The sequence below is a fragment of the Petaurus breviceps genome, unplaced genomic scaffold, assembly GCF_028583685.1.
Source record: "Petaurus breviceps papuanus isolate PSGF00001 unplaced genomic scaffold, PetGlider_PUasm1.0 187, whole genome shotgun sequence".
Lineage (NCBI taxonomy): Eukaryota > Metazoa > Chordata > Mammalia > Diprotodontia > Petauridae > Petaurus > Petaurus breviceps.
In genome coordinates, this window is record NW_027185799.1 from 1,999,940 (window position 1) to 2,024,533 (window position 24,594).

The window sequence follows — 24,594 nt, forward strand, 5'->3', positions numbered from 1 at the left end:
CTATGGATAAAGGAAGAATTTAGGATCAAACGAGATATATGGAGAGCATTACAAAATGTGAAGTGGATAATTTTGATTGTATAAGATGAAAAACTTTTTGCACAAACAAAACCAATACAACCGTAAATTAGAAGGAAAGCTTAAAACTAGAAAAAAAAATTTTATAGCAAATATCTCTGATAAAGGTCTCATATCGAGAACTGAGATTTTTAAGAATACTAATTATTTTCTTTTTCATTTTTTTTCTTTTTGCTTTTTGGAAGGCAGTTGGGGTTAAGTGACTTGCCTAAGGTCACATGGCTAGTTTTTTGTATTAAATGTCTGAGGCCGGATTTGAATTCAGGTCCTCCTGACTCCAGGGCTGGTGCTTTATTCATTGTGCCACCTAGTCTGCCCCCAGAATTAATTATTTTCTAATTGCTAAATGGTCAAAGGATGTGAACAGGCAATCTTCAAAGAAATCAAAGCTATCTGTAATCATTTGAAAAAATTCTCTAAATCATTACTGATTAGAGAAATGCAGGTTAAAACAGCTTTGAGGTGCTACCTCACAGCTGTCAGATTGGCTAATATGGCAAAAAAAGAATATGATAAATGTTGGAGGGGATGTAGGAAAATTGGCATTCTGGACAGCATTTTGGAGCTATGCCCAAAGTGCTATTAAAGCTGTGCATACCCTTTGATCCAGCAATGCCACTACTAGGCTGTAATAGCAAGCACCCTAGCACACCCAGGATGTCCTTCTAGCATAGGTTCTTTTGATTTGCTTTATAAAGAAAAGACATCTTTAAAGGGGTTAACAATCCTACTTTCATTTACATTCACTAGTTCAGGGGAAAGGTCAGTATCCTGAACTTAGAGAAAATACGAACAGAAAATACAAGCAGAGAAATTAGCACAAAGACCAACAGACAGGGCTCTTGACTCTCTGAATAATGCAGTATTTCTATACACTTTATATACATCACTGGATCAAGGGAGCACACACATCTAAGTAGTCAGGGGGCTCTGAACATAGACCTGTATCCCAAAGAGATCAAAAAAGGGAAAAGAACCTATTTGTAAATAAAAAATATTTGTAGCAGCCCTTTTTGTTGTACAGGCTAAGAACTGGAAATTGAAGGGATACCTGTCAATTGAAGAATGACTAAACACGTTATGATATATGATTGTAATTTGTAGCATATAGTATAAGAATTGACAAGTAGTAAGATTTCTGAAAAACTTGGGAAGATTTACATGGACTTATAAAAAGTGAAGTGAGCAGAACCAGGAGAACATTATACACAGTAACAGCACTTGTTTGATGAAAAATTGTGAGTGACTTAGCTATTCTAGGACTCATGATGAAAAATGCTTTCCTCCTTTAGAGAAAGAACAGATGGAGTCTGAATACAGAATGAAACATTCTATTTTCCCCTTTCTTTCTTGTTTTCTTGCACAAAATGACTAATAATAAAATACTAATATTTTACATGATTACACATGTATAACTTTTATCAGATTGCTGACCATCTTAGGCAGGAGAGAGGCATAGAATTTGGAACTTAAAGCTTAAAAGAAAAATGTTAAAAAATATTTTTACACGTAATGGGGGAAATAAAGTTTGTTTTTTTAAAGAAAATTGTACATAGGAGTAAGAGAGGAATTGTATATGGATGAGAAGACACCAATGACTTGTAATCTTACTGGCAGAAGTAACTATATAAGTGGTCCTTCAGAGTCATGAATATGTAACCTGTAGAGTTCTTAATAGCAGTGAATCGGAATCATTAAGATGATGTGATTGTACCATTACTTAAGTAACGACTCACATGCTTCATCTGTTTTTGTTTCCACAGATGCTTTGGTTATGGAGGAATCAGTCCAGGAGCTGAACTCCTTCTTGTCCCATGAGAATGGCCGGCTTCAAGAATTGGCAGACCTTCTTCAGGAAAAGCACTGCACCATGTCTCAGGAGGTACCTGCCAGAAAAGAGAGCCGCGCTCTCTTCTGTGCTTCATCTGGTGGAATACTGTGTGTCACACTGATTACTGTACAATAGGGAGGTTATTGTTGGAAGAGTATGCGGCTTAGTCTAACAAGAATATAACCAGGGCTGAAGAATCAAAAGGGAAGGGAATTCCTTTGGTATAGTGGAAAGAGTTCTGGAGTGGGAATCAGAAGACCTGGGTTCTAGTTCTTACCCTTGTTTGAGGGTAATAGCAAAAAAAAAAAAAAATCCCAGCATTTCCAAAACAAACCCAAGAAGATATGAGGACTTACAGTGAGGAAGTAACAAATAGAGAGATTCAGCATGGAGTGTGAGGCAATGACTTGAACCAGTACATGCATCCCAGATGTTTTAGCAACTCCTATTGATTAAGTTAGTTAACTTTCTGACTTTGACTTCCTCCCCTACAAAATGAGAGAGATCAAATGGCCAAATCTAGGTGTTACAGTGATAGATTTTGACTCAGCTACAAAGACTCCTGGGCTGGGATTGCAAAGTTCTTGGTTTTATTTTCCAGTTCTTGAACTGACTAAGTAAGTGTGGTCTACAGACAGGTTGCTTAACTTTTCCATTCTTCCCTTTAAGTACGGGACAATAAACTGTGCCCTCTTTTCCTCTGAGGGGTAGTATAATAATGGCTGGTGGTTGTAGGACCAAAATGACATCACTATATTAGAGTCAAGTTAGAATGCATCCGACTTTGCCTGATCAGACCAGTATGAGCTTGGAATGCTCTGCAGAGGTCGGGTATGTGAACCTGTGGTGTGGAATTTCTAAATTTGTGCATCTTGCATTTGTTTTGAGCTAAGGTAAGAAAATGGATATTAAGGTAAGACAATATATTTTCAAACTCTTGGGATAACTAAAAGGGCTCTTTTAAGGGTAGGAATGATTATTTATTATCTTTATTTGTAATAGTGAGGTTAATTGTTTGGGGACTCAATTCTACTCTCATGCCTGATGCTCCTCCTACCATTTCCCTTTCTATCTGTCTATCCAAACTTGTCATGTATGTTTTCATCTGCCTGCTTTTCTCTGATCTAATTGGAAGTGAATGGCTAGGGGCGGCTAGGTGGCACAGTAAGTAAAGTGCTGGCCCTGGAGTTGGGAGGACCCGAGTTCGGTTCCGGCCTCAGACACTTAACACCCACACAAAAAAACTAGCCGTGTAACCTTGGGCAAGTTACTTAACCCCAACTTCCCTCCAAAAAAGGCAAAAAAAAAAAAAGAAAATGAATGGCTAATACCTTTTTATAAAGCACAGTTTCATGACTTAATATGGCAAAGGCACCATCCCTCACTTGAGGACAATATTAGTAGATATATTGCAATTATTTGAAGGTAATGACTAAATAATTTTTCGTTTTGTCTTCTAAAATAAACTACTTATGAAACCATTATGTGCATTTGTTTGCTGCACATTAATAAATACTTGATTCTGAAAAGATCTAGAGAAGACGTGGTGTAGTAAATATTTACATATGTAGTTTATATATTAAATATATTGATTAGTTATATTAAAATTGAGATTTTGAAAAAATATCTTTGGAAGATAAGTAGCTCAATTGAGTTATCTAAGATTTTAAAGTAATGTTAATTTAGAGTCTTGGATTTGGATTCATGAAGGCTTAAGTTTAAATCCTGCCCAGATACGAACTGTATGACTCTGGAAAAGCTCACTTAACACCTTCTCAGCCTTAGTTTCCTTATCTGTAAAATGGTGATAATAATAGTACTTACTGTGGAATTGTGCAGATCAAATGAGATAACATGTGAAGTACTTTCCAAATACCAAAGATTTATGTAATTTTAAAATTTTAAAAAGGAAAGCATTTTTGGTTTTGCCATGTTTCTCTTTAATGGAATTTACCACCATAGGGTATTAGAATACAGTGCTTTTTTTTTTTTTTACCTCAATTGGAATATTGTGGACAAAGTTCTTTTATTGATAACAAATAAATTTGTCAATAGGAAGAGTCTTCAGTTCTATTCCAAATCATAAACTAATTGTAATTGAAATGGAAAGGTACAATACTATAATTGAAAGACTGCCAAACTTAGAATCAGAATTCACAGCTGTAGTACAGAGAGTTCTCATTTTCTGTAAGTATTCCTTCTGCAGACCTCTACATAAAGTGACTTTTATGTAATGTGAATTTGCCTGCAGAAGTAGAGTAAGGAAGGAGGGAGAGAGGCAGGAAGAAGGCTGTGTACCCGTGGAAGGGGAACTAGTACAAGTTTCAAGGACATGTAGGAACTGGGGATAGAGGAGTGAGAGCAGGAGGAGGGCCTGGGCAGGACTGAGAGAAATAGCATGTGTGTGAAAGTTGGGGAGTTGGACACAGACACAGATAGGACGATGGGCAACATGCCAGGATTGGGGACAGACATATGATATCTGCTCACTGACAGATGGAAGACATACACTTAGGGCCCAGACACTAGTGGGTGGGCAGAGTAGGGCAAAGGTCTCCTCTAGGAGCTGGAGACCTGAAGCTGAACCCTGGACCTGGCAGCAGTGGTGGTCTCTGCACACCCCTGTTCAATTTAACTTGGAGGCTTTGTTTTTTAGGTTTTCTCTCTTTTTTTTTTTTTTGGTGGGGGTTGGGAGCCCTGAGCTACGGGCCAGGAGTGGAGAGTACTGTACTCTCTAGTACTGTACAGTAAAATTATGATAGATGTGTTTTTGGAATGCAGATTTCTTTCAGAATTCTGTATGTAAAGTTGAATTTGTGCAATGCAATATGTAAAGTGAGAACTGTTTGTACTTAGCAGCTGCAGTGATGGGCAAAAGTTAATGAAACTTGAGCTCTTGCCACTGTGGCCTTAGACTCTGCTAGGCAGGGTTTAACTTCCTCTTGCCTTGGACCAAGTCACCTTGCCAGTTTCTGGTCACCTCCAGACTGTGCTGCCAGACTTACTCAGCTTTCACCTCTAGCTATACTACAGCTGTTATTTTCCTCTGCTAAAATGTAAACTGCTGGAGTATAATATGCTTGCTTGTATTTGTATTCTCAGCAATTAACACAGTTCCTGGCACAGAGTAAATGCTTAATAAATGCTTTTTCTTCATTCATAAACTCTGAACCTTTGGTTTCTCATAGGGATAATAATATCTCCCCTTATCAAGTGACCATGTTGTGTGTGAAAGTCCTTCACAATAATAAAGAAATAAGCTATTATCATTAATTATTACTATTATATAATAAGTCATATTATATGATAATAGTCACATTCATTCATATATATGTATATGTGTGTATATATACACATGTATTTATATATGCATAAGTATTTATATATATTTATACACACATTTTATATATAATATATACATATTAATATACAAGTTCTAACCTAGAAATCCTTTTTATCACCATGAATATCTATTTTGGTTTTCAGACTGGTAAGGTTTGTAAAAACTATCAGTTCTACCTGGGATGGGGTGAAGCAAATTCTTGTGCTTCATTTCTTAGAAAATACTAGAACTGGAAAGTAATTATAGAAATGATTAAGTAGATTTGAAGGGGGAAAGTCCTTGAAGTATAGTCAAAGTATGGAACCAAAAACCTAAGATTTAGATGGCTAAAAACAGCATCTGTATTCTACCTGTTGTTCATTTCCCATTCCAAACATAGCGAATGTTTTTGTAACTGACTTGATGCTTCCTAGAGCAAGATGATCAGCGCATGATCCCTAGGAATGTGAAACTCAGTCTTTTCCTTCTTTTTTTTTTACTTTTTTTTAAATGCTTTATTAACTTCTGATTTACATCATTCGTTTCTGCCAGATTTTGAGTTACAAATTTTCTCCCCGTTTTTTCCCCCACCCATCCCCCCAAAACAGCAGTCCCACAGGATATTCCCACCTCCAATCTGATCTCTCCCATATTTCCTCCTATACCCATTTCGACTTTTCCAGTGGATCTCTATGCCTCAGTGCCTGTATATCTTATTTCTTAATTACATGTAAGATGGTATTAATAATAGTATACACACACACACACACACACACATATATTTGAATATTTGATTTTAAAACTTTCAATTCCAGATTCATTCCCTTCCTCAAACCCTGCCACCCACCCCCACTAGGGAGACAAGCAGTTCAGTATAGGTTGTACATGTGCAGCTAATGCAAAACAATAACATAGTAGATATATTGTAAAAGACTGACTATATTTCCCTCCCTCCTATCCCACCTCCCACTTGTTCTATTCTCTACTTTGATCCTGTCCCTTTTCAAAAGTGGATGCTTCCAACTTCACTCCTTCCCAGCCTGCCCTCCCTTCCATCATCCCCCCTCTTATCCCCTTCCTCCCCTATTCTCCTGGAGGGTGAGATCCCCTATTTAGTGTGTATTTCCCTCCCTCCCTCAAGCCAGATTCAATAGGAATAAAGTTGACCCATTCCCTTTTGCCTTGCTATTCTTCCCCTCCACTGTAACCATTTTCCCTTGCCTCTTCTGTATGAGATAGTTTGCCCCAATCTGTCTCTCCCCAACTTCTCTCATTATATTCCTCTCACCTCTTAATTTCACCTTTTAAGTATCATCCCTTCCTGTTAAATTGGTCCCATGCCCTCTATCTATATATACCTGTAAACGTATATACCCACATTCACATATGTATTCGTATGCCTGCATACCCTCATAAAAAGACATGTATATATATGTACATATATATATATATATATTTCTAATCCCTTCAACTACTGAGAAAAGTTTCATAAGTTACAATTATCGTTTTTCAATGTAGGAATGTTAATAGTTCAACTTTGATAAGTTCCTTATGATTTCTTTTCCCTGTTTACCTTCTCATGCTTCTCTTGCTTCTTGTATCTGAATGTCAAATTTTCTATTCAACTCTGATTTTTTCAGCAAGAATGCTTGAAAGTCCTCTATTCCACTGAATGACCGTATTTTCCCCTGAAACATGATACTCAGTTTTGCTGGGTAGGTGACTCTTGGTTTTAATCCCAGCTCCCTTGACCTCCGGAATATCACATTCCAAGCCCTTCGATCCCTCAGTGTAGAAGCTGCCAGATCCTGGGTTATCCTGATTGTGTTTCCACAATATTCAAATTGTTTCTTCCTTTCTGCTTGTAATATTCTCTCCTTAATCTGGGAATTCTGGAACCTGGCTATAATATTCCTAGGAGTTTTCTTTTTGGGATCTTTTTCAGGAGGTGATCAGTGGATTCTTTCAACCTCTCTTTTGCCCTCTGGTTCTAAAACATCAGGGCAGTTTTCTTTGAGAACTTCCTGGAGGATGCTTTCTAGGTTCTTACTTTGGTCATGGCTTTCAGGCAGTCCAATAATTTTTAAATTATCTTTCCTGGATCTATTTTCCAGGTCAGTGGTTTTTCCCATGAGATATTTCACATTGCCTTCTATTCTTTCATTTGTTTGGATCTGTTTAACAGCATCTTGATTTCTCATAAAGTCATTAGCTTCCATTTGCTCCAATCTAATTCTGAAGCAATGATTCTCCTCAGTGAGCTTTTGAGATTCTTTTTCCATCTGGCAAATTCGACTTTTTAAGGCATTCTTCTCCTCATTGCCTTTTTGAGCCTCCTTTGCCATTTGAGTCAGTCTGTTTTTTAGGGTATTATTTTCTTCAGTCAGGCTGTTGACTCTCATTTCATAATTTTCTTGCATTGTTCTCATTTCTTTTCCCAATTTTTCCTCCACTTCTCTTATCTGCTTCTTAAGGTCCTCTATGGCCTGTAACCAGCTTGTATTTTCCTTTGAAGCTTTTGGTGCAGGAGTACTGACTTCACTGTTTTCCTCCTGTTCCATGCCTTGCTCCTTCTTATCCCCAAAATAGGAGTGTAATGTTGGAATCTTCTGTCTGCTTTGTTTCCTTTGCCTGCTCATTTTGCCACTCAATTATTGGACTTTTGGGCTTTTTGCCACAGTAGGACTCTGCCACCAGACAGGGGAGTTTTCGTCCCAAACGCTGGGGTTTTCTCAGCTGCCGGAGGTATTAGATGGGTGCCCTCTCTGAGGTCTCCACAGTCTCTGGCAAGCTGGACACACACCCCAGGACCTCCACCCTAGACTGCAATCCAGATCCAAGCAGGTTAAAGCAAGAGTGATTACCCCTCAGACTGGTGCTTGGTCCCCCTACACTCTGCAGGCCAGGAGCTGAAGCCGCCACGTGGCTCTGGCAGGCTGTGCGGGTGTCTCAGCAGTTTCTCACCCCGGGGGTAAAAGCCACGCGCTCCCACTTACTGGGTCCCAAAGTCCAGACTGCACTGGCCTCTCACCTTGTCCTTCACATCTATGTATTGATAAATCTGGAAACGGCCACAGCCGCTGCTGATCTGGAGTCCCTCTGGCTGGTGGCTGGTCAGGCACGCCCTGGGGCTAAAGCCTCGGCGTGGTGCTAGGCTTGGCTCCCAGAGCTTGCGCTGGCTGATTCCTGCCAGCCTGCCGGGCTGTCCTCAGCAGGAGGTTAGCTTCTCTGTGTCATTTTGTGGGTTCTGCAGCTCCAACGTTTGTTTAGAGTCCCCTTTTAACATGGATTGGGGAGGGTGGAAGCTGGAGCCTTGGGAAGGTCGTGCTTCTACTCTGCCATCTTGGCTCCGCCCCCCACTCAGTCTTTTCCTTCAGACAAACTCAACCAGATTCTATTTGATTAAATTTGTGGACTACTGACACTTTGTCTTTTGTCAGCCAAGGCAAGGTTTAAAAATAGTTTTAAAAGTTGTATAGCTGCTCTCATTAGGCAGACATACAACACTTAACTGTTTCCTATGTTAAGAGAACTTCTCAGAAAATGAGAAATTTGTTTATTAAAACATGGTCCCTGCCCAAAGGGAGCTAGCTTATTCTTATAGGAGAAGAAGATACTTGCACATATGATTCTAATATACACTATTACAAGATAAATGTATTGAGTTCCTAAATAAAGTAGGAACAAAACTTATCCTCTCTTAGGAGTTTCAGAACCAAAAGAAAGTTTTGTGGTTAAAATTATACTGTTATGTTATAAAATTGTATGGTTTGGTAGTTAAAACATATGACAATGTTCCTATGTTCTTTACGTTGTGTCTATTTGTAAATATATGAAATTTTTATCCTGTGTAAGTTGGGTGTTAATGAAAAGTGAAGCTGTCTCCAGGTGTGCTTTAATTTATTTCCTAGAAATATTTATCTTGTATGTTGAAAGGAGTTTTCTACTATAACTTTTTGTGGAACATCTACACAGGAGGATGTGTACTATAATTTCCTTTCCTGGTAGGTGGTGCTTATTGGGGTAGGACACTTAGTGAGTGTTAAACATTGCTTTCCTTATTGTATAGAGTCCTATTAATCTTATAGACTTCATAGAGATATGTAGTGGTCCAGAGCTCATTAACAAGATTAAGTGAGATAGAATATATATATACATGACTTAGCAAATCTGAAAGTGCTATAAATGTCAGTAATTGCTATTAAGAATATTCTTTTTTCCCTTTCATGAAACTTGCCAGCTGTCTTTGCTGTGATATGAGGGATTTGGGAACTTGCCAAATAATAGTTGTTTGTTTATTTCTAATTTTTGTTTATTTTTTTCTTTCTATTCTTCTGAATGCCTATACTTGGTACAACAGTTTTCCAAGTTGCAGAGTAAAGTGGAAACTGCAGAGTCACGAGTATCTGTTTTAGAGACGATGATTGATGATTTGCAGTGGGATATTGATAAGATACGAAAGAGGGAGCAGCGCCTCAACCGGCACCTTGCCGAGGTGTTAGAGCGGGTGAGTACTTGTCTTTGGGAAGTTGGGGACAAATCTGACTCTGGGACTCATTAAAATTCTAGGAGATCTTCCTAAAGAACCTTTCTCTTCCTTGTAGGTGAATTCCAAAGGTTATAAAGTGTATGGAGCTGGGAGCAGTCTCTATGGTGGCACGATCACTATTAATGCTCGAAAGGTAAAGGAAGTCTCAATATGTTTACAAAGATATTGTAGTTGTGTTTTTGAGGGACTGGATTGTAATTTCACATAAAAAAAAAACCTTCTAACTTTGTTTGATCACTTTCCCCTGCTTTCAAGTTTGAAGAGATGAACGCAGAGCTTGAGGAGAACAAAGAATTGGCTCAGAACCGTCTCTGTGAGCTGGAGAAGCTTCGACAAGACTTGGAAGAAGTGACTGCCCACAATGAGAAGCTCAAGGTACAGCAGTAGTTCCCCAGAAAATTTCATAGGCCAGTGGTTTGTGCTAACTCTTTGCTGAGGGTAATTCTTAAGATTTTTCATCTGTAGGTAATTCATCAGAGGTAGATAACATTTTGTGTTGTTTGTTTAGGTTATATTCAGTAGTGTAATTTGGATATATGAAAATACTGGTTTTTCATTATTCTAATAAATAAGATGGTCCTTTTATCCCTGATATGCACTTGATCCATTTCATTCTTGATGTTCAGTAAATATAAAATATGAGTAAAAATGTTGCTAAATGACAAGTATATTTCCATTTTTACTTACTTTTTAAACTTAATGAAAGTGTATCCTTGGACTTTGCCAGATCCATAATAGAAAGTGGAAGCTACTCTCAGTCAAGTCAGCCATCTTGTGGTACATGAGTAGAATTGTAGATAACTATATTGTTTTCTCTTTGACTATATGGAACTTGCTTACTGAACTGATCAGTTTTTCCCCCGCAGGGATGGTCTTAGGACTGTTTTTCCTTTGCTGCTATGTGGTCATCTATATTTAGCTTAGAGAAGAAAATGATTAGAGTATCTTTTTGAGGAAAATGGATTATACATTTATAAGTGAAAGATGACTTTTTCCTGCCTAGTTGTATTTTGCTTAGCCTGAGATATCATTCCCAGCTTTGTTTTTCTGTTACTAAATTAGTAAAGATTCTGCAGTTGCTGTCTGCTTTAGTGATAAAATCAATCAAATTGTTCTTGCTATGTCTCTAAAAGTAATGGAGGCTCTTAATGATGTCTATAGACTTGTGTAGAAAATAGATGTTTAGTGAGGAGGTAGTATTTCTGTTTTATTTTAGACTGAGAAAGACTTTATTTCAAAATAGCTATAGAGATGCTTTAAAAGACTTAAACCAGTCTTTTTTCCATTTGAGAACTCATGGTTGAGTTGTTGGAGAAATAAGAGGGAGTTAATTTTTTCAAACAGAGACATTAGAAGAGGAAGAATCTAGTATAATAAACTTCAGATGCTCACTTTCATTAGAATTGGCAAACTTGCTTATCTCGATATTTGTAGGATGCTTTACAAATCAACTATCTTTTGGTATCTTTTGTGAATATTTAAAGTGTATGTACAAAACACTTTGCTGAGTTAGTCTTAATGAAATTATATCTTCATTTGAGATTACTTAATCAATAATTTTATTAAGCACCTACTATGTGCTAGGTATTGGGGATACAAATATAAAAGCAAAACAGTCTTTGCCCTCAAGGAGCTTACATTCTAATAGGAGAAAGAATGTTCACATATGTAGGTATCCACAAAAGAGATATAAGTTTTATCTTGGTGGGGAGAAAGTGTTATCCCAGGAGGGAACAGGAAAGTTCTTATGAAGGAGATGGAGCTTGAACTGAGTCTTTAAGGAAACCACCAACTTTCAGAGGTGGAGATGAGAAGGGAGAAGATTTTAGACATGGAGGAGAGCCATTGTGAAGGTCCAGAGACAGACAGAAGAATGCTGTGATTGAGAGGAACAGCAAAAAGACCAGTTTGGCTAGAGTGTAGAGTTTGTGGAAGGAAGCAGTATATGATAAGACTGGAAAGTTAAGATGGAATTATGTTGTAAAGAAGGTTAAATGTCAAGCAGAAGATTTTTTTACTTGATCCTGGGATTAAGAAGGGAGCCCCTGGAGTTTGAGTGACAAGAGTCAGACTGAACTTTAAGAAGATCACTTTGGTGACTTGACTGAGGAGAAATTGTAGTAGGGAGAGATTTAAAGCAGGGAAATCTTTTAGGAGGAGTCTGTTGCCTGTTAGGGGTGTCAAATGATAAAGGTGTAGACTAAGATGGTAGCTGTATGAATGGAGAGAAGATGTTCAGGAGATATTGTGGAGGTAGTAATGGTGGGATTTGTGCAACTGATTGGATTTGTGGGTTAAGAGAGGGGGTCAAGGATTACATTGAAGTTGTTGCTTGACTGATATGAGGGATGACGGAACTCAACTCCAAAGAGGGAAATTTAGAAGAGGGGTAGGTTTGGGGGAAAATATAATGAGTTCTGTTTTGGACATAATGTACTCAAGATAACTATGGGACTATCATTAGCAGTGGATCTGGGGGTGATCCAAGATGATACCACAGCTTTTTATTGTAATTATATTTCTGACCTCCCTCTTGCTCTTTTTGGGGGGATGTACTTATATAGGTGGAGTTGCGGAGTGCCGTGGAAGAAGTCGTAAAGGAAACCCCAGAATACCGATGTATGCAATCACAGTTTTCTGTGCTCTATAACGAGAGCCTACAGCTGAAAGCACATTTGGATGAAGCTCGTACCCTGCTTCATGGCACTAGGGGCACTCATCAACGCCAGGTGGAACTCATTGAGGTAATAACCCTGCATCTCTTCTCTACCCCTTAAAACCCTTTGTCTTCTAAAACCTTTCCAATTCTGAACATTGCCTTTTCTTCACACTGTACACATATGTGTGTGTGTATGTGTGTGTGTGCGTACACACACACATATACACACATATACACACACATATACACACACATATATACACACACATATACACACACATATATACACACACATATACACACACATATATACACACACATATATAAACACACATACACACACATATATATACACACATACACACATATACACACACATATATATACACACACACATATACACACATAATACACACACATATACACACACACATATATACACACACACATATACACACATATACACACACACACACACACATACATATATATAGTTTGGTCAGTAATGATTTGTTCATGTTTGTTGCATTTTGCTTTGTGTTTTTAAATTATTACCCTGTGTTATCTCTCTAACTAGATTTTGAGATCCTCAGCGACAGGACCACTCTTTTTGCTTGTTTTGTATTCCTTGTCAGTATCCACTATAGTATTTACACAGAGGGGTTCTTTAATAAATGTTGACTGTCTCTGAAACTTCTCAGGGTAATAATCTCTTTTTTCCCTGAAAATTTCATCTTACTTTCTTGGACTATTGTGGATCAAGTTTGGGAGATAGAATGGAAATTTGATTCATTTTGATCAGTTTAACAGGAGTATCCCAATAGTAATATTTTTTCCCTTTCCTCTTTTTAGCGGGATGAAGTCAGCCTCCACAAGAAACTAAGGACAGAAGTGATCCAGTTAGAAGACACACTGGCACAGGTCCGCAAGGAGTATGAAATGCTAAGGATAGAATTTGAGCAGACCCTGGCTGCCAATGAACAAGCAGGTAAGGATCTCTCTCCCTCTTTCCAGAAGTGGATCTGTTCTTACTGAGTCCTTGAAAAACTCAGGCTTTGTTGAGATAGAAATTAACTCGGATTTCCTTCAGTATCAAATCTTGTAATTTTTATATCTTACTTTGAGATTAACTCAAGTGGATCAGTTATTTTCAACCTCAGAGAAGAAGTTATGCTAGGTAGTACTTTCTCAGTTGTATGATCATAAATTTAAATTGGGAAAAGAACCTGTGAGAGGCCCATAGGTTAACTGATTTCCCTTAGGACATATAGGGAATGCGTTGCAGAGCCAAGAGCCAAACTGAAGTCCTTTGATTCCAAATCCAGGGATGTTTCCACCCTATTGTGCTGCCTCTAGGAGATTTCTGATGCATTTTGTTCTTTTTGTCTTTATAATTTTGCCAATATCACAACTTCTTATGGTACTTTTGTTTGTATTTTCAGGCCCCATAAACCGTGAGATGCGTCATCTTATCAGCAGCCTTCAGAACCACAATCATCAGCTAAAGGGGGAGGTCTTAAGGTATAAGCGCAAACTAAGAGAGGCCCAGTCTGATTTGAGCAAGGTAACTGGAAGGGGTGAGTGGGAAATCCTGGTCTCTGAGCTGAGAGAGTCATAAAGTTTGCTTTTGGATTATCTATTGTGTTTAAACATTTAAGGCTTTAGGCATAATACTCCTTTTTGGAGGGAAAAGGGATAGAATGTGAATGGTTCAGTAGAATACTTCAACTGTCTCTTGCTTTTTCTCCCTTTTGGCCTCCCAGACCCGCCTCCGCAGTGGCAGTGGCCTTCTGCAGTCCCAGTCTAGTACGGAAGACCCCAAAGAAGAACCTGTGGAGGTCAAGCAGGAAGCAGAGGACTCTTCCACCCAGATCTCTGTGCTCAAGGCTGCTCAAGAAGAGGCCAGTGAGACCAAGGCCAAAAGAGATGAGGAAGAGCGAGAACGGGAAAGACGTGAAAAGGAGAGGGAACGGGAAAAAGAAAAAGAAAAAGAAAGAGAGCGAGAGAAGGAAAAAGAGAGAGAGCGGGAGAAACAAAAGCAGAAAGAATCAGAAAAGGACAGAGAATCCAGCAAAGATAAGGAGAAAGGGAAGCATGAAGATGGAAGGAAGAAAGAAGCAGAGCTGATTAAGCAACTGAAGGCTGAACTCAAGTAAGGGTGATTTGCCTGCCTCTTGGCATTTCTGTCCTAAACCATCACTTTATGTTCCTCATGAAATGATACCCAATATTGTTAGCCTTGCACTCATGATGAAAGCAGCTAATTGACTAACTGATGTGACCACAGCTACTGTCACAATGACAGCTCACATGTCCAGATTGCTTATTATGTGGTCTGGTTTAGAAGCTAAACACAGGGAAGAGCCATGTTCCCTTGCCTAATTCTTTACCGATCTTAATTTATGCAATGATACTAGCTTCCTGGGAATTATTAGTAATTATTGCTCTTCAGTAGCTCTCAACAAGTAAATGGCTTTGCTAGTTGCACTTTTATTAGTCTTGTGATTGAACAAGATTGAACACTTGAACAGACTTGTGGGCATCAGAAAATTTACTTTGAAAGTTTGTGAACTTAGTAAGTCTCCAATTCTTTTGTTCTCCTTTTACCGCATTTTTCCTTCAAGGGAGAGATATGTGGTTTAATGACATTATTCCTGTCCACTCCCCGGGTCTCAAGAATATTTCCCCTTGTCCAGAAATGTCCACGTAAAAGTTTTATGTTGTAGAGAAGCCAAGTGCAGAATAAAATTTTGCTTTTATTTGTAATTACTCTATACAGCATGGCAGCTCTGTGCTGGGGGTCACCTTTGTCAGCTTCTGTGTTCCTTTTGTCACTAGGAAGGCACAAGAGAGCCAGAAGGAGATGAAACTCTTGCTAGATATGTATCGTTCTGCTCCCAAGGAGCAAAGAGATAAAGTTCAACTAATGGCAGCTGAGAAAAAGGCCAAGGCCGAGGTAACATTCTGTTTGTCTGATTGCTTGTCATTCTTGTCAGTCATGTGCAGCTTTGTGTGTTGGGGAGTCAGTAAGTGAGGAGATTGTATATACCTAATCCTTCTAGTAGCTAATCTTTCTAATAGCTGTTGCTTTAGTAGCATGGTGTTCTTTGCTGATGTGAGAATAGAGCTGGCAGGTGTAATGGTTAACTCCAGGTTCTACAGACTTTCAAAAGGCTCTATATCTATGTATGCTGTTCATTTCTGAAGGCCTGTTGGTTTTGTGTCATCCAATTGTTTTCTTCTTTTTTTAGTTGGAAGATCTGAGGCAAAGGCTCAAGGACCTGGAGGATAAAGAGAAAAAGGAAAGCAAAAAAATGGCTGATGAAGATGCCCTGCGGAAGATCAAGGCAGTGGAGGAGCAGATAGAATACTTGCAGAAAAAACTGGCTGTGGCTAAGCAGGTGAGAGAAGACCTTGCAAAGGAAGCAAGGAAAGGGGCCTTGGCTGAAATAAATAGAGGGGAAACTTAACAACGATTGTTTCTGTGCTTTACAGTGCGCTCTGTTCTGAAGAGCAAGCTTAGTAATGAAGATGCCACACGGGTTAGGGAAGCTTTTACATGCATACTTATTCCATGTATGTATGGTGTATGTGTGTGTATGTGTGTATTTATAGGAATATATATATATATATATAACTTTCATAATAAGTATGCTATTTTTTCATATGTGTATGTATATATGTGTATATGTGTATATATGTATGTATATATAGAATTACCCAGCATTTATTGAATACAGATTGACATATTAGGTATTGTGTGTACATTAGGTGAAAAGTGGAATTGTTTCAATTTTTATTAAATTTGTTTATTAGCACTTTCGCTCTTTTTCAGAAAAGTTCAGTACCACATTAACTCATACTGTATTGATGACCTTCTCCCTCCCTATAGCTTTAGCTGTCACATCTCTACAGATGTGGTGTAGTGGAGACATGGAGTCAAGAGGGCCTGGAATCAGATCCCAAGCTGTGCAATTATCGGCAAATTACCTTAACTCTCTGAACTCCAGACCAAAACACCTGCTGACACCTGCCTCACAAGATTATTGTGATAATAAAATGTTTTGTATAACACTTAGCACACCTTAGCAGCTGATGTTTACATGACGCTTAGTCTTTGAGAGTAATAATAATGACAACAACAGCAGTGATAATAGTCTTGCTTTTTCCTCTAGGCCTGCATTTCCAACCCTTTGCTGGATATCCCAACTTAGATTGCTTGTTGCCACTTAAAATTCTACACATCAAAAACTAAACTCAAGAGGGGTGGCTAGGTGGCACAGTGAATAGAGTACCAGCCCTGGAGTCAGGAGGACCTGAGTTCAAATCTGGCCTCAGACACTTACCACTTACTAGCCGTGTGACCTTTGGCAAGTCACTTAACCCTAATTGCCCTGCCTTCCCCCTCCAAAAAAACCTAAAAAAACAAAAAAAAAAAACCCTAAACTCATGTTATTTCTCTAAAACCTGTTTTTTCCCCTAACTTACCATTTCTGTTAGTGGCATCATCATTGTCCCAATCACCCGAGCTGAAAAGTTGTCTTAGTCATCTTTGACTCCCGCCTCTTCCTTTTCACCAGCATCCAATCAACTAGGTCCTGTTGATTGAATCTCTGAGGTCTTTTCATAATGTCTCCTTTTCAACCCCATTATTGACATCATAGTCAGAACCTCATTACCTTTAGTCTGGATTGTTATAATTACCTCTTGATTAGTCTCATTTTTAGTCAACTCCATTCCATACACTGCTATCAAGTTGATTTTCATAAGTTGTAATTCTGATCATGTCACCTTCTCTTTCCAGACACATTCAGTTACTTGCCACTATTTTCCACGTGTAGTCCATCCTCTTTGACTAGATATTCAGGAGCCTCTGGATTCTGGCCCCAACTTAACCTTTCTAGCTTTCTAAATTCTGCTGATGCCCCTTGTTTTTCTGCTTCTGAACCTTTGCTTCTGGTTTTTACTCCACCTAAAATGTTCTTGCCTCAGCCTCATCTCTCTAGTACCATCCTTTGAGACTCAGCTCACATGCTCTTTTTTCCATGAAAGTTTCCCTCTTTTCCTAGTTAGAGGACAATTTTCAAATTCCTGTAGTTGTACTTTCACATTCTCTTTTGATTTCTAGTTCTTTGTGTATATCTTATCCCTTCCTCAAGGACACTCCCGACTCTTTAAGTACAGGGATTATATTTCATTCTTTTTAATATCTGTCCTCTATTATGTCTTCCACAGTACCTTGTACAAAATAAATGTTAAATAAATCTGTGTGGAATGAATAAATGTAGATTAATCTTTAAGAGGATAAAGGCAATAGGAAATTCTTAAGGTGGACTGGGGCAGAGAAAATATTAGAGCATTTACCCAGTATGAGGCTGTTTCTTAGGGTGATGTATAATAATCATAATAATTCATACTTGTAAATCATTATTGTTTTCTTCCAAGACCTTTTTTTTTTAAGTGAGCATTTCTTCTTATCAGAGCTCCTTCCCTAACTGAACAATAGGAAGGGATAGTTGATTTGTGCCAAATTCTTGGGAGTTGGAAAGTGTGCTTCAGAATGCAAACTCTTGTTTCAGGAAGAAGATGCTCTACTCTCAGAGATGGATGTCACAGGGCAGGCATTTGAAGACATGCAGGAGCAGAATATACGTTTAATGCAGCAGTTGAGAGAAAAAGATGATGCCAATTTCAAGCTGATGTCAGAACGCATCAAGTCAAATCAGATCCATAAATTACTGAAAGAGGAGAAGGAGGAGCTTGCAGACCAGGTTCTGACCCTGAAGACTCAGGTAAGCAGGAAGGACAGGGTTCTTTTCTCATATGCTTTAGTGTCCTCTCCGGGGGTAAGAACTGTCTCTATTTGGCACTCTCTAGAGGGCATAGTGCTAGGCTGTTAGGGTAGTTTGGGGAGATAAGGTAAAATTCACTAAACAATTCAGTTGCCTTTGTGCTCATGAGACTGTGAAAGGAATGACTAGAGAAGGAAACAAAGGATGGAATGATCAAATAGTTGGTAGGAGTTCTTTTACTCTTCTGAGTAAGAAAGACACATATATCTTGTAGAAACAGATTTGTAAAACCTTTCCCATTTGTGACTGTCTTAAGTAGCAATGTGATCTGTCTTTTAAGAGATAGGAGACTGTAAATATGAAACATTGCATATGCCATCAGACTTAGTAGATGTGCTAATTAGTTTTGCTGCACTGCTTTTTCTTTTTTTCTCATATTCATTTTTACAAGGGATAGTTCCTTGTATAAGGGAGTAAGTAGTGAGGGATATATTTGGACTTGAAGGTGATATAAAGGAAATGATCCCAGTAAAAAGTTTTTAAAAATAGAAATATGTGGTGAATATTTTTTTTTTTGGTTGAATTTATAGCTTGGAAATTAGGATGGTATAGGGAAGAGATAGTTACAATAGTGGCAGTAGTTAGAATTTCATTTCTACTTTTTCCAGATGTAGATTTCAAAGCATTAAAAAATAGTATGTGATACATCCTCATTTTGAGATTAATAATGGCAAGTACAGGGTCGTCTGTACAATAGAGAACTTAAGCTGGCTTTTGAGCACTTGAATTCTTTTAATAGTTTAGTTAGTGAAGTCAGGAAGAAAGCTTTAGATTCTTAATATGCCTCTTCCTTTTGTGTTCCTTTTGTGACGTAGTATGGTCAAATTTTAGGCTTTAGAATTTTTTTTTTAAAAACAGTTGGGGTTAAGTTACTTGCTCAAGGTTACACAGCCAGTTATTTCTGGGTGTGGTGCTAAGTATCTGAGCCTGGATTTGATCCCAGGTCATCCCGACTCTGGGGCTGGTGCTCTTACTCGCTGAGCCACCTGGCTGCCCCAGGCTTTAGAATTTTTTCTTCTTTGTGTGGAAACCCCCTTTTCTTCTTTGAAGGTGGATGCACAGCTACAAGTCGTAAGGAAACTGGAAGAGAAGGAACATCTCTTACAGAGCAACATTGGCACAGGAGAGAAGGAGCTGGGTCTTCGGACTCAGGCTTTGGAGATGAATAAGCGCAAGGTGGGCGTTTTCCTGATATTAAAGTAACTGTTTATCTCAGAGCAGTTATTACATACTAATAACAGGATAACCTCTTTATTTCCTATTTTGTGTTAAGATTTTTCAACATTGGAAGCAATGTAGTGATGAAATAACTTGTTTTTAATTATTGAATTCTTACAGGCAATGGAAGCAGCCCAACTTGCAGATGACCTCAAAGCACAGCTAGAGTTGGCACAGAAGAAACTTCATGATTTTCAGGATGAAATTGTGGAGAACAGTGTGACCAAGGAAAAGGACATGTTTAATTTTAAACGGGCCCAGGTACTGGCTTATGCTTCTTTCATTTCTACTTTTAGATATTTTCTGAAGAAGTGGACTGTGATAAAGACAGCGTTAAGGAAAAAAGTGACAGTAAACCAAAAGTTCTAGTTATGCCTCCAGTATTTTTTTTCCTCCCTTTCCTACATTTTTTCCATTCTTAATTGTGGTAGGTTGAATTTAACAGGGCTCTTGGATTGGCTAATTGTGAAATAAAGGGAATATTATCTTGCTTTTTGCAGTCATGTTTCTCCCCAGCAAGAACAGTGCTCATGAGAGAATAAAAGAGAGGATTAAAAACTCTTACTTTCTGTAGTGATTTGTGTTTAGTTGATTTTCTCTTGGGGGAATGTGATTAACTGATATTTTTCTGTTGCAGGAAGATATTTCCAGACTTCGAAGGAAATTAGAGACTACGAAGAAACCAGACAATGTACCTAAATGTGATGAGATCCTCATGGAGGAGATAAAGGATTATAAGGTGAGGTACAACTTCAGTAGTGTCCCTGAATTACTTTGAAGTCAAGTGATGTCAAGGCTTGAGGTCGTGTCCCCAGGGAGGGGGAGGATTAAGCCTTGGCTCTGTTCCATCATTAGAATGATTCTCTTTTGAGGTGTTAGTAGAATTTAACATGTCGCTATGGTCTGTGGCTTTTCATTTGAAGATTGTCAATTCTTCAGTTCACATAATGGTGGTGATAGTGGCTCAGCATCTTAGCCATTGCACTTCTTTCCTTTTCAGGCCCGACTAACCTGTCCGTGTTGCAACATGCGCAAGAAGGATGCTGTGCTTACCAAGTGCTTTCACGTATTCTGCTTTGAGTGTGTGAAGACGCGCTATGACACCCGCCAGCGTAAATGTCCGAAGTGTAATGCTGCCTTTGGTGCCAATGACTTCCATCGCATCTATATTGGTTGAAACAGGTTATGAGCAGAGGAACAGAAAGTCAGGATAGACATTCTTTCATGAACCATCAAACTGTTACCCCTTCTCTCCTTATTGTCACTGGAAAGGTCATTCACATGGGATGTTGCCATTCACAGATTCTCGCCCACGTTCTTCTCCAAAATAACTGGGTGACTCCAGTGAGAGAATTGGGTAAATAAAGGGACTAGGTATGTGGGAAGAAGTAAAAATAAGCAAATGATTGACTACCTTCCCTTCTAGCTTAAATTTCTTTAGGAGCCCACTATACCATCTTGGCCTGTTGGCCTATCCCCCCCTCCCAAAGATACTGACTTGGTATTTTTGTTCTGGAGTAGTACTGACTTTGTACTGATTGGAGAATAAAGAGGGGAAAGAGTTGGCTGGGGTCAGGATGAAGAAAGCCAGAGCTCCTTAGCAGAAAGTTGCCTTTGGGCATGATTTGGTTTGTAAACTTGTAGCACAAAAGTGTCCTAGTGGCACTCTTCCTTAGACCACATGAGCTGATGCTCTCAGGTATGAGGTACCTTTAAGGACCAGTTACAGAATATCTGGTGGCACCTTTGTTGGTATAGAGTTTTTAATTGGTGGAAGATATCTTAAGTAAAATCTTTAATTCCTCTCAGGCTGGAATAGTTGCACACAGGATAACCCCTTTCTGACTTTCTGTGTGGCTAGAATTGGAAGAGACGAAAGAACCAGACTGAGGTGGTGAGAACTTTCTGGGCTAGCATTCTAATGGAGGATGCCAAGAGGCCTTGGTGAGCTTCATTCATGTTCCTGGGGTGTTGTCAGTCTTCATTTTCCCAAGGACTGTTTGTAGTGTTTTCCATCAGACTTTGTACTTGACAAATGCCAATTAAAACATGGGTCAATTTATCTGTCTTTCAGGTTGTTTCCTTGAGAAGCATGAAAACCAATTTAATATTTAGTGTTCTACTTCTGGGTTTCCTTTAAACGTGAATTCTAGCACAAGAAACTTGATGAAGTTTTTAAAGAACATTGAATTTTATGTATTATGAAACTGTTCTAGTCATCTTAATATGAACATAGGCCATTGAAAAGTTATGGTAAGAGGTTTTCTGCTTGGATCTTCTCCCCACTTCAAGTGGCCTCTCATTCTCATCCTCTACAGTAGTCCTAATGCTTCTATATCACTTCATGTAGATTATTTAAAAGTAATATTTATGATTCTAAAAGTCTGGTTCTAAGATAATTTTTAAAGTAACTATGGCCTTATTTTATCTCAGTTGGGTCACTGAGTCTTGGCTTTGGAGGGACCCTCAGATCCGGGCCAGCCTCTTCCCTGCTGGTCTGGAGCTTTCCTCTGAGGATTTGAAGTGGTGAGGGGGAGCTAAGGGAGGCCCTGTGCGGTAGAGTGGGGTGTGCCTTAGTTTAGGGGGCCGCAGTCTGGGTGCTAGTTCTGGGTTTGCTGCTGTTTATGTGGCCACGAGCAGTTCCCTTTCCCTGCTGGAACCTCAGTCCCTGCTCCAGTTGTTTTCTTTGGCCTCTTAAGAAGTTGAGCTTCTTCTCTTCCTTCACTAAATTTTTCGTTTTTTGATGCCTTCCAGCTTTAATATTTTGTGATTCATAGCAACTTCACTCTAGCAGATTTATGGAGGGAAATTTGGCAGAAATGAGAGGTAGAAGGAAAGGCAGTGGCAGAGCTCAGGGCCCAAGGCAGTGCAATTTCTGGGTGAGTGATGGATGTGGCCGTAATGTGGGTTTTTCAATGTGCATGGGCTGTACTGGACAGTAGCATCAAAGGAGCACTGAACAACCTACCTCCTCAAGGGAGGAATGCCCTTGGTGAACAGTAGAGGACTCGAGCATCTAATCATAGAATGTCAGTGTGGGCGTCTGGCCCGACCCGTCACTGCAAAAGCCTGACAAGTGGTCATCCAGCTTGTGCTTAAAGGTCTCCCAGGGAAGAGGAACACTTCAGCGGAGCTGACCTATTCTACTTTGGGAATAGCTCTCATTGTTAGAAAAGTGTTCCTTACGTTAAGCCACAAATTGCCTTTATTCAACTTCCACCATTATTCATATTTCTGACCTTTGGGGCCAAATGAAAAAGTGTAATTTAATAGGATAGCTTGTTGGTGCAATGGATAGAGTGCTGGACCTGGAGTCAGGAAGACCCAAGTTCATATCCAGCCTCAGACACTTACTGGATGAATGACTCTGGGCAGGTCACTTAATCTGTTTGCCTCAGTTTTCTCATCTGTAAAATGGGAACAATAATATAGCACCTATCTCCCAAGGTTGTTGTGAGGATCAAATGAGATAAAATATAAGCTGTATAGCACAGTGGCTGGCATATAAGCACTTTATAGGTTAGCAATTATTATGATTAATATTCAAATCCCTGGTTACCTTCCCATATTTGAAGATAGCTATCATGTGCCACCTAAGACTTCTCTTACCCAGACTGAACATCTCCAGTTTTTTCAGGTAGTCCTGATGTGGCACAAACTAGATGCCCTTTGCTGTCCTGTTGCCCTTCTTTGGACACTGCAGCTTAAACATGTCTTTGTGGAAATGTGGTACCCAGAACCAGACTGTCTCTGGGGTGTGGCGTGACCAGGGCAGAGTGCACTGATAACCTTTTCCCTACTCATGAGAGCTTTGCCTCTTGACTGACTTAGGCCCTAGATTGTGTTCAGCCTTGGGCTGCAGTATCACACTGTTAGATTCATAGCTTATAGTTTACTGAAGCCCTCACACCTTATTTAGGCATACTGCCATCTTGTGCTTGTAAAGCTTAAAAAAAGACTTTGTATCTATCCCTATAGAAATGTGAGTTATTACTGGTTTTATATAACTTGGGGGCCTTAGGCCTATTGAGGAAGAGGCATGTATAAGGAGCATTTGCAATTTAAGCTTCTGTTCTCCTAAGAAGCTTTGGCAGCATTCTCTTTAATCTCAAGGTTTTCCAGTTGTGTTAAATAGCATCCATAAACTGGAAAAATAGGTTGGAGACAGATTTTACATTTGTGGGGGAAGGGAGGGGAGAATCCTGGCTCTGCACTCAAAAGACTTGGGTTCAAATTCTACCTCTGGCACTTATTCCCGGCAATGACTTTGGACAATTTATTTAATCACTTAGGCCTCAGTTTCTTAATCTATAAATTAATGAAGTTCAATTAGATGGTCTCTGAGGTCCATTTCAACTTTAAGTCTATTATCATTTGATCTTTATTGGCAAGGTAATTTGCATTTTATTTTGTCAGTCATGGAGGAGCACAGGGCATGTCAGGGCAATGAGTATTCCGGCCTGTGTATTAGGAAAATGATTTTGGAAGTTGTTTGGAGAACTAGGGAACTGAGAGGCTAAAGGTAGGGAGAAAAGTTAGGAGGCTTCTAAGATATTTCTGCTTCCAGGGAGAGGTAATGCTAGCCTGAACCAAGGTGTCTAGTGGTAGATTAGGAATAAGGGAACCTATACCAGAAATATTGTGGAGGTAGAATTGAGAGGACTTAGTAACTGATTGGATGCAGGTAGAGGTGAGGAAGAGTAAAGAAGAAGACTGCTTAGGATCATGTCTTTGGAATTAGAAGAGTAGCCCCTTTATTTTACAGAGGAAGAAATAAGTCCACAGAGCAGACACAAGGGGCAGGATTCAGATTTGTCTTCTGCTTCCAAATTAATGTCCTTCTGTTTATGCAGGAGTCAGGTAACAGGTTTTGAGCCTGAGTGACTGGGGTGATGCTCGTACATCCCAGATGATAGGAGATTTGAGTGGAAGGATAGGTTCGGGTGGAGTGGGAAGAGATGAGTTTAGTTTTGGGTACGTTGAGCTTTAAGTGCCTGAAGGATATCCGGGTATTCTATAGACAGAAATATCACTGGGTGAATCAGGATGAGAGTGGGGAAAGTAGACATAATATTCTTAAGTGCC

At 39.1% G+C, this 24,594-nt stretch overlaps 1 protein-coding gene across 1 annotated transcript in view; it reads left to right on the plus strand.

Annotated features, from left to right (window-relative positions):
* Window positions 1-21,578, plus strand: part of RNF20 (ring finger protein 20) — a 28,195-nt gene extending 6,617 nt beyond the window's left edge. Inside the window, exons 6-20 of the mRNA XM_069090622.1 lie at window positions 1,842-1,960; window positions 9,592-9,738; window positions 9,836-9,913; window positions 10,036-10,155; window positions 12,345-12,524; window positions 13,292-13,427; window positions 13,882-14,003; window positions 14,203-14,591; window positions 15,278-15,395; window positions 15,691-15,840; window positions 18,019-18,231; window positions 19,342-19,467; window positions 19,630-19,770; window positions 20,147-20,248; window positions 20,510-21,578. Coding sequence (XP_068946723.1) covers window positions 1,842-1,960; window positions 9,592-9,738; window positions 9,836-9,913; window positions 10,036-10,155; window positions 12,345-12,524; window positions 13,292-13,427; window positions 13,882-14,003; window positions 14,203-14,591; window positions 15,278-15,395; window positions 15,691-15,840; window positions 18,019-18,231; window positions 19,342-19,467; window positions 19,630-19,770; window positions 20,147-20,248; window positions 20,510-20,686 — 2,318 coding nt within the window. The 3' untranslated portion in view covers window positions 20,687-21,578. The remainder of the gene's footprint in view (window positions 1-1,841; window positions 1,961-9,591; window positions 9,739-9,835; window positions 9,914-10,035; window positions 10,156-12,344; window positions 12,525-13,291; window positions 13,428-13,881; window positions 14,004-14,202; window positions 14,592-15,277; window positions 15,396-15,690; window positions 15,841-18,018; window positions 18,232-19,341; window positions 19,468-19,629; window positions 19,771-20,146; window positions 20,249-20,509) is intronic.
* The last annotated feature ends 3,016 nt before the right edge of the window (window positions 21,579-24,594 follow it).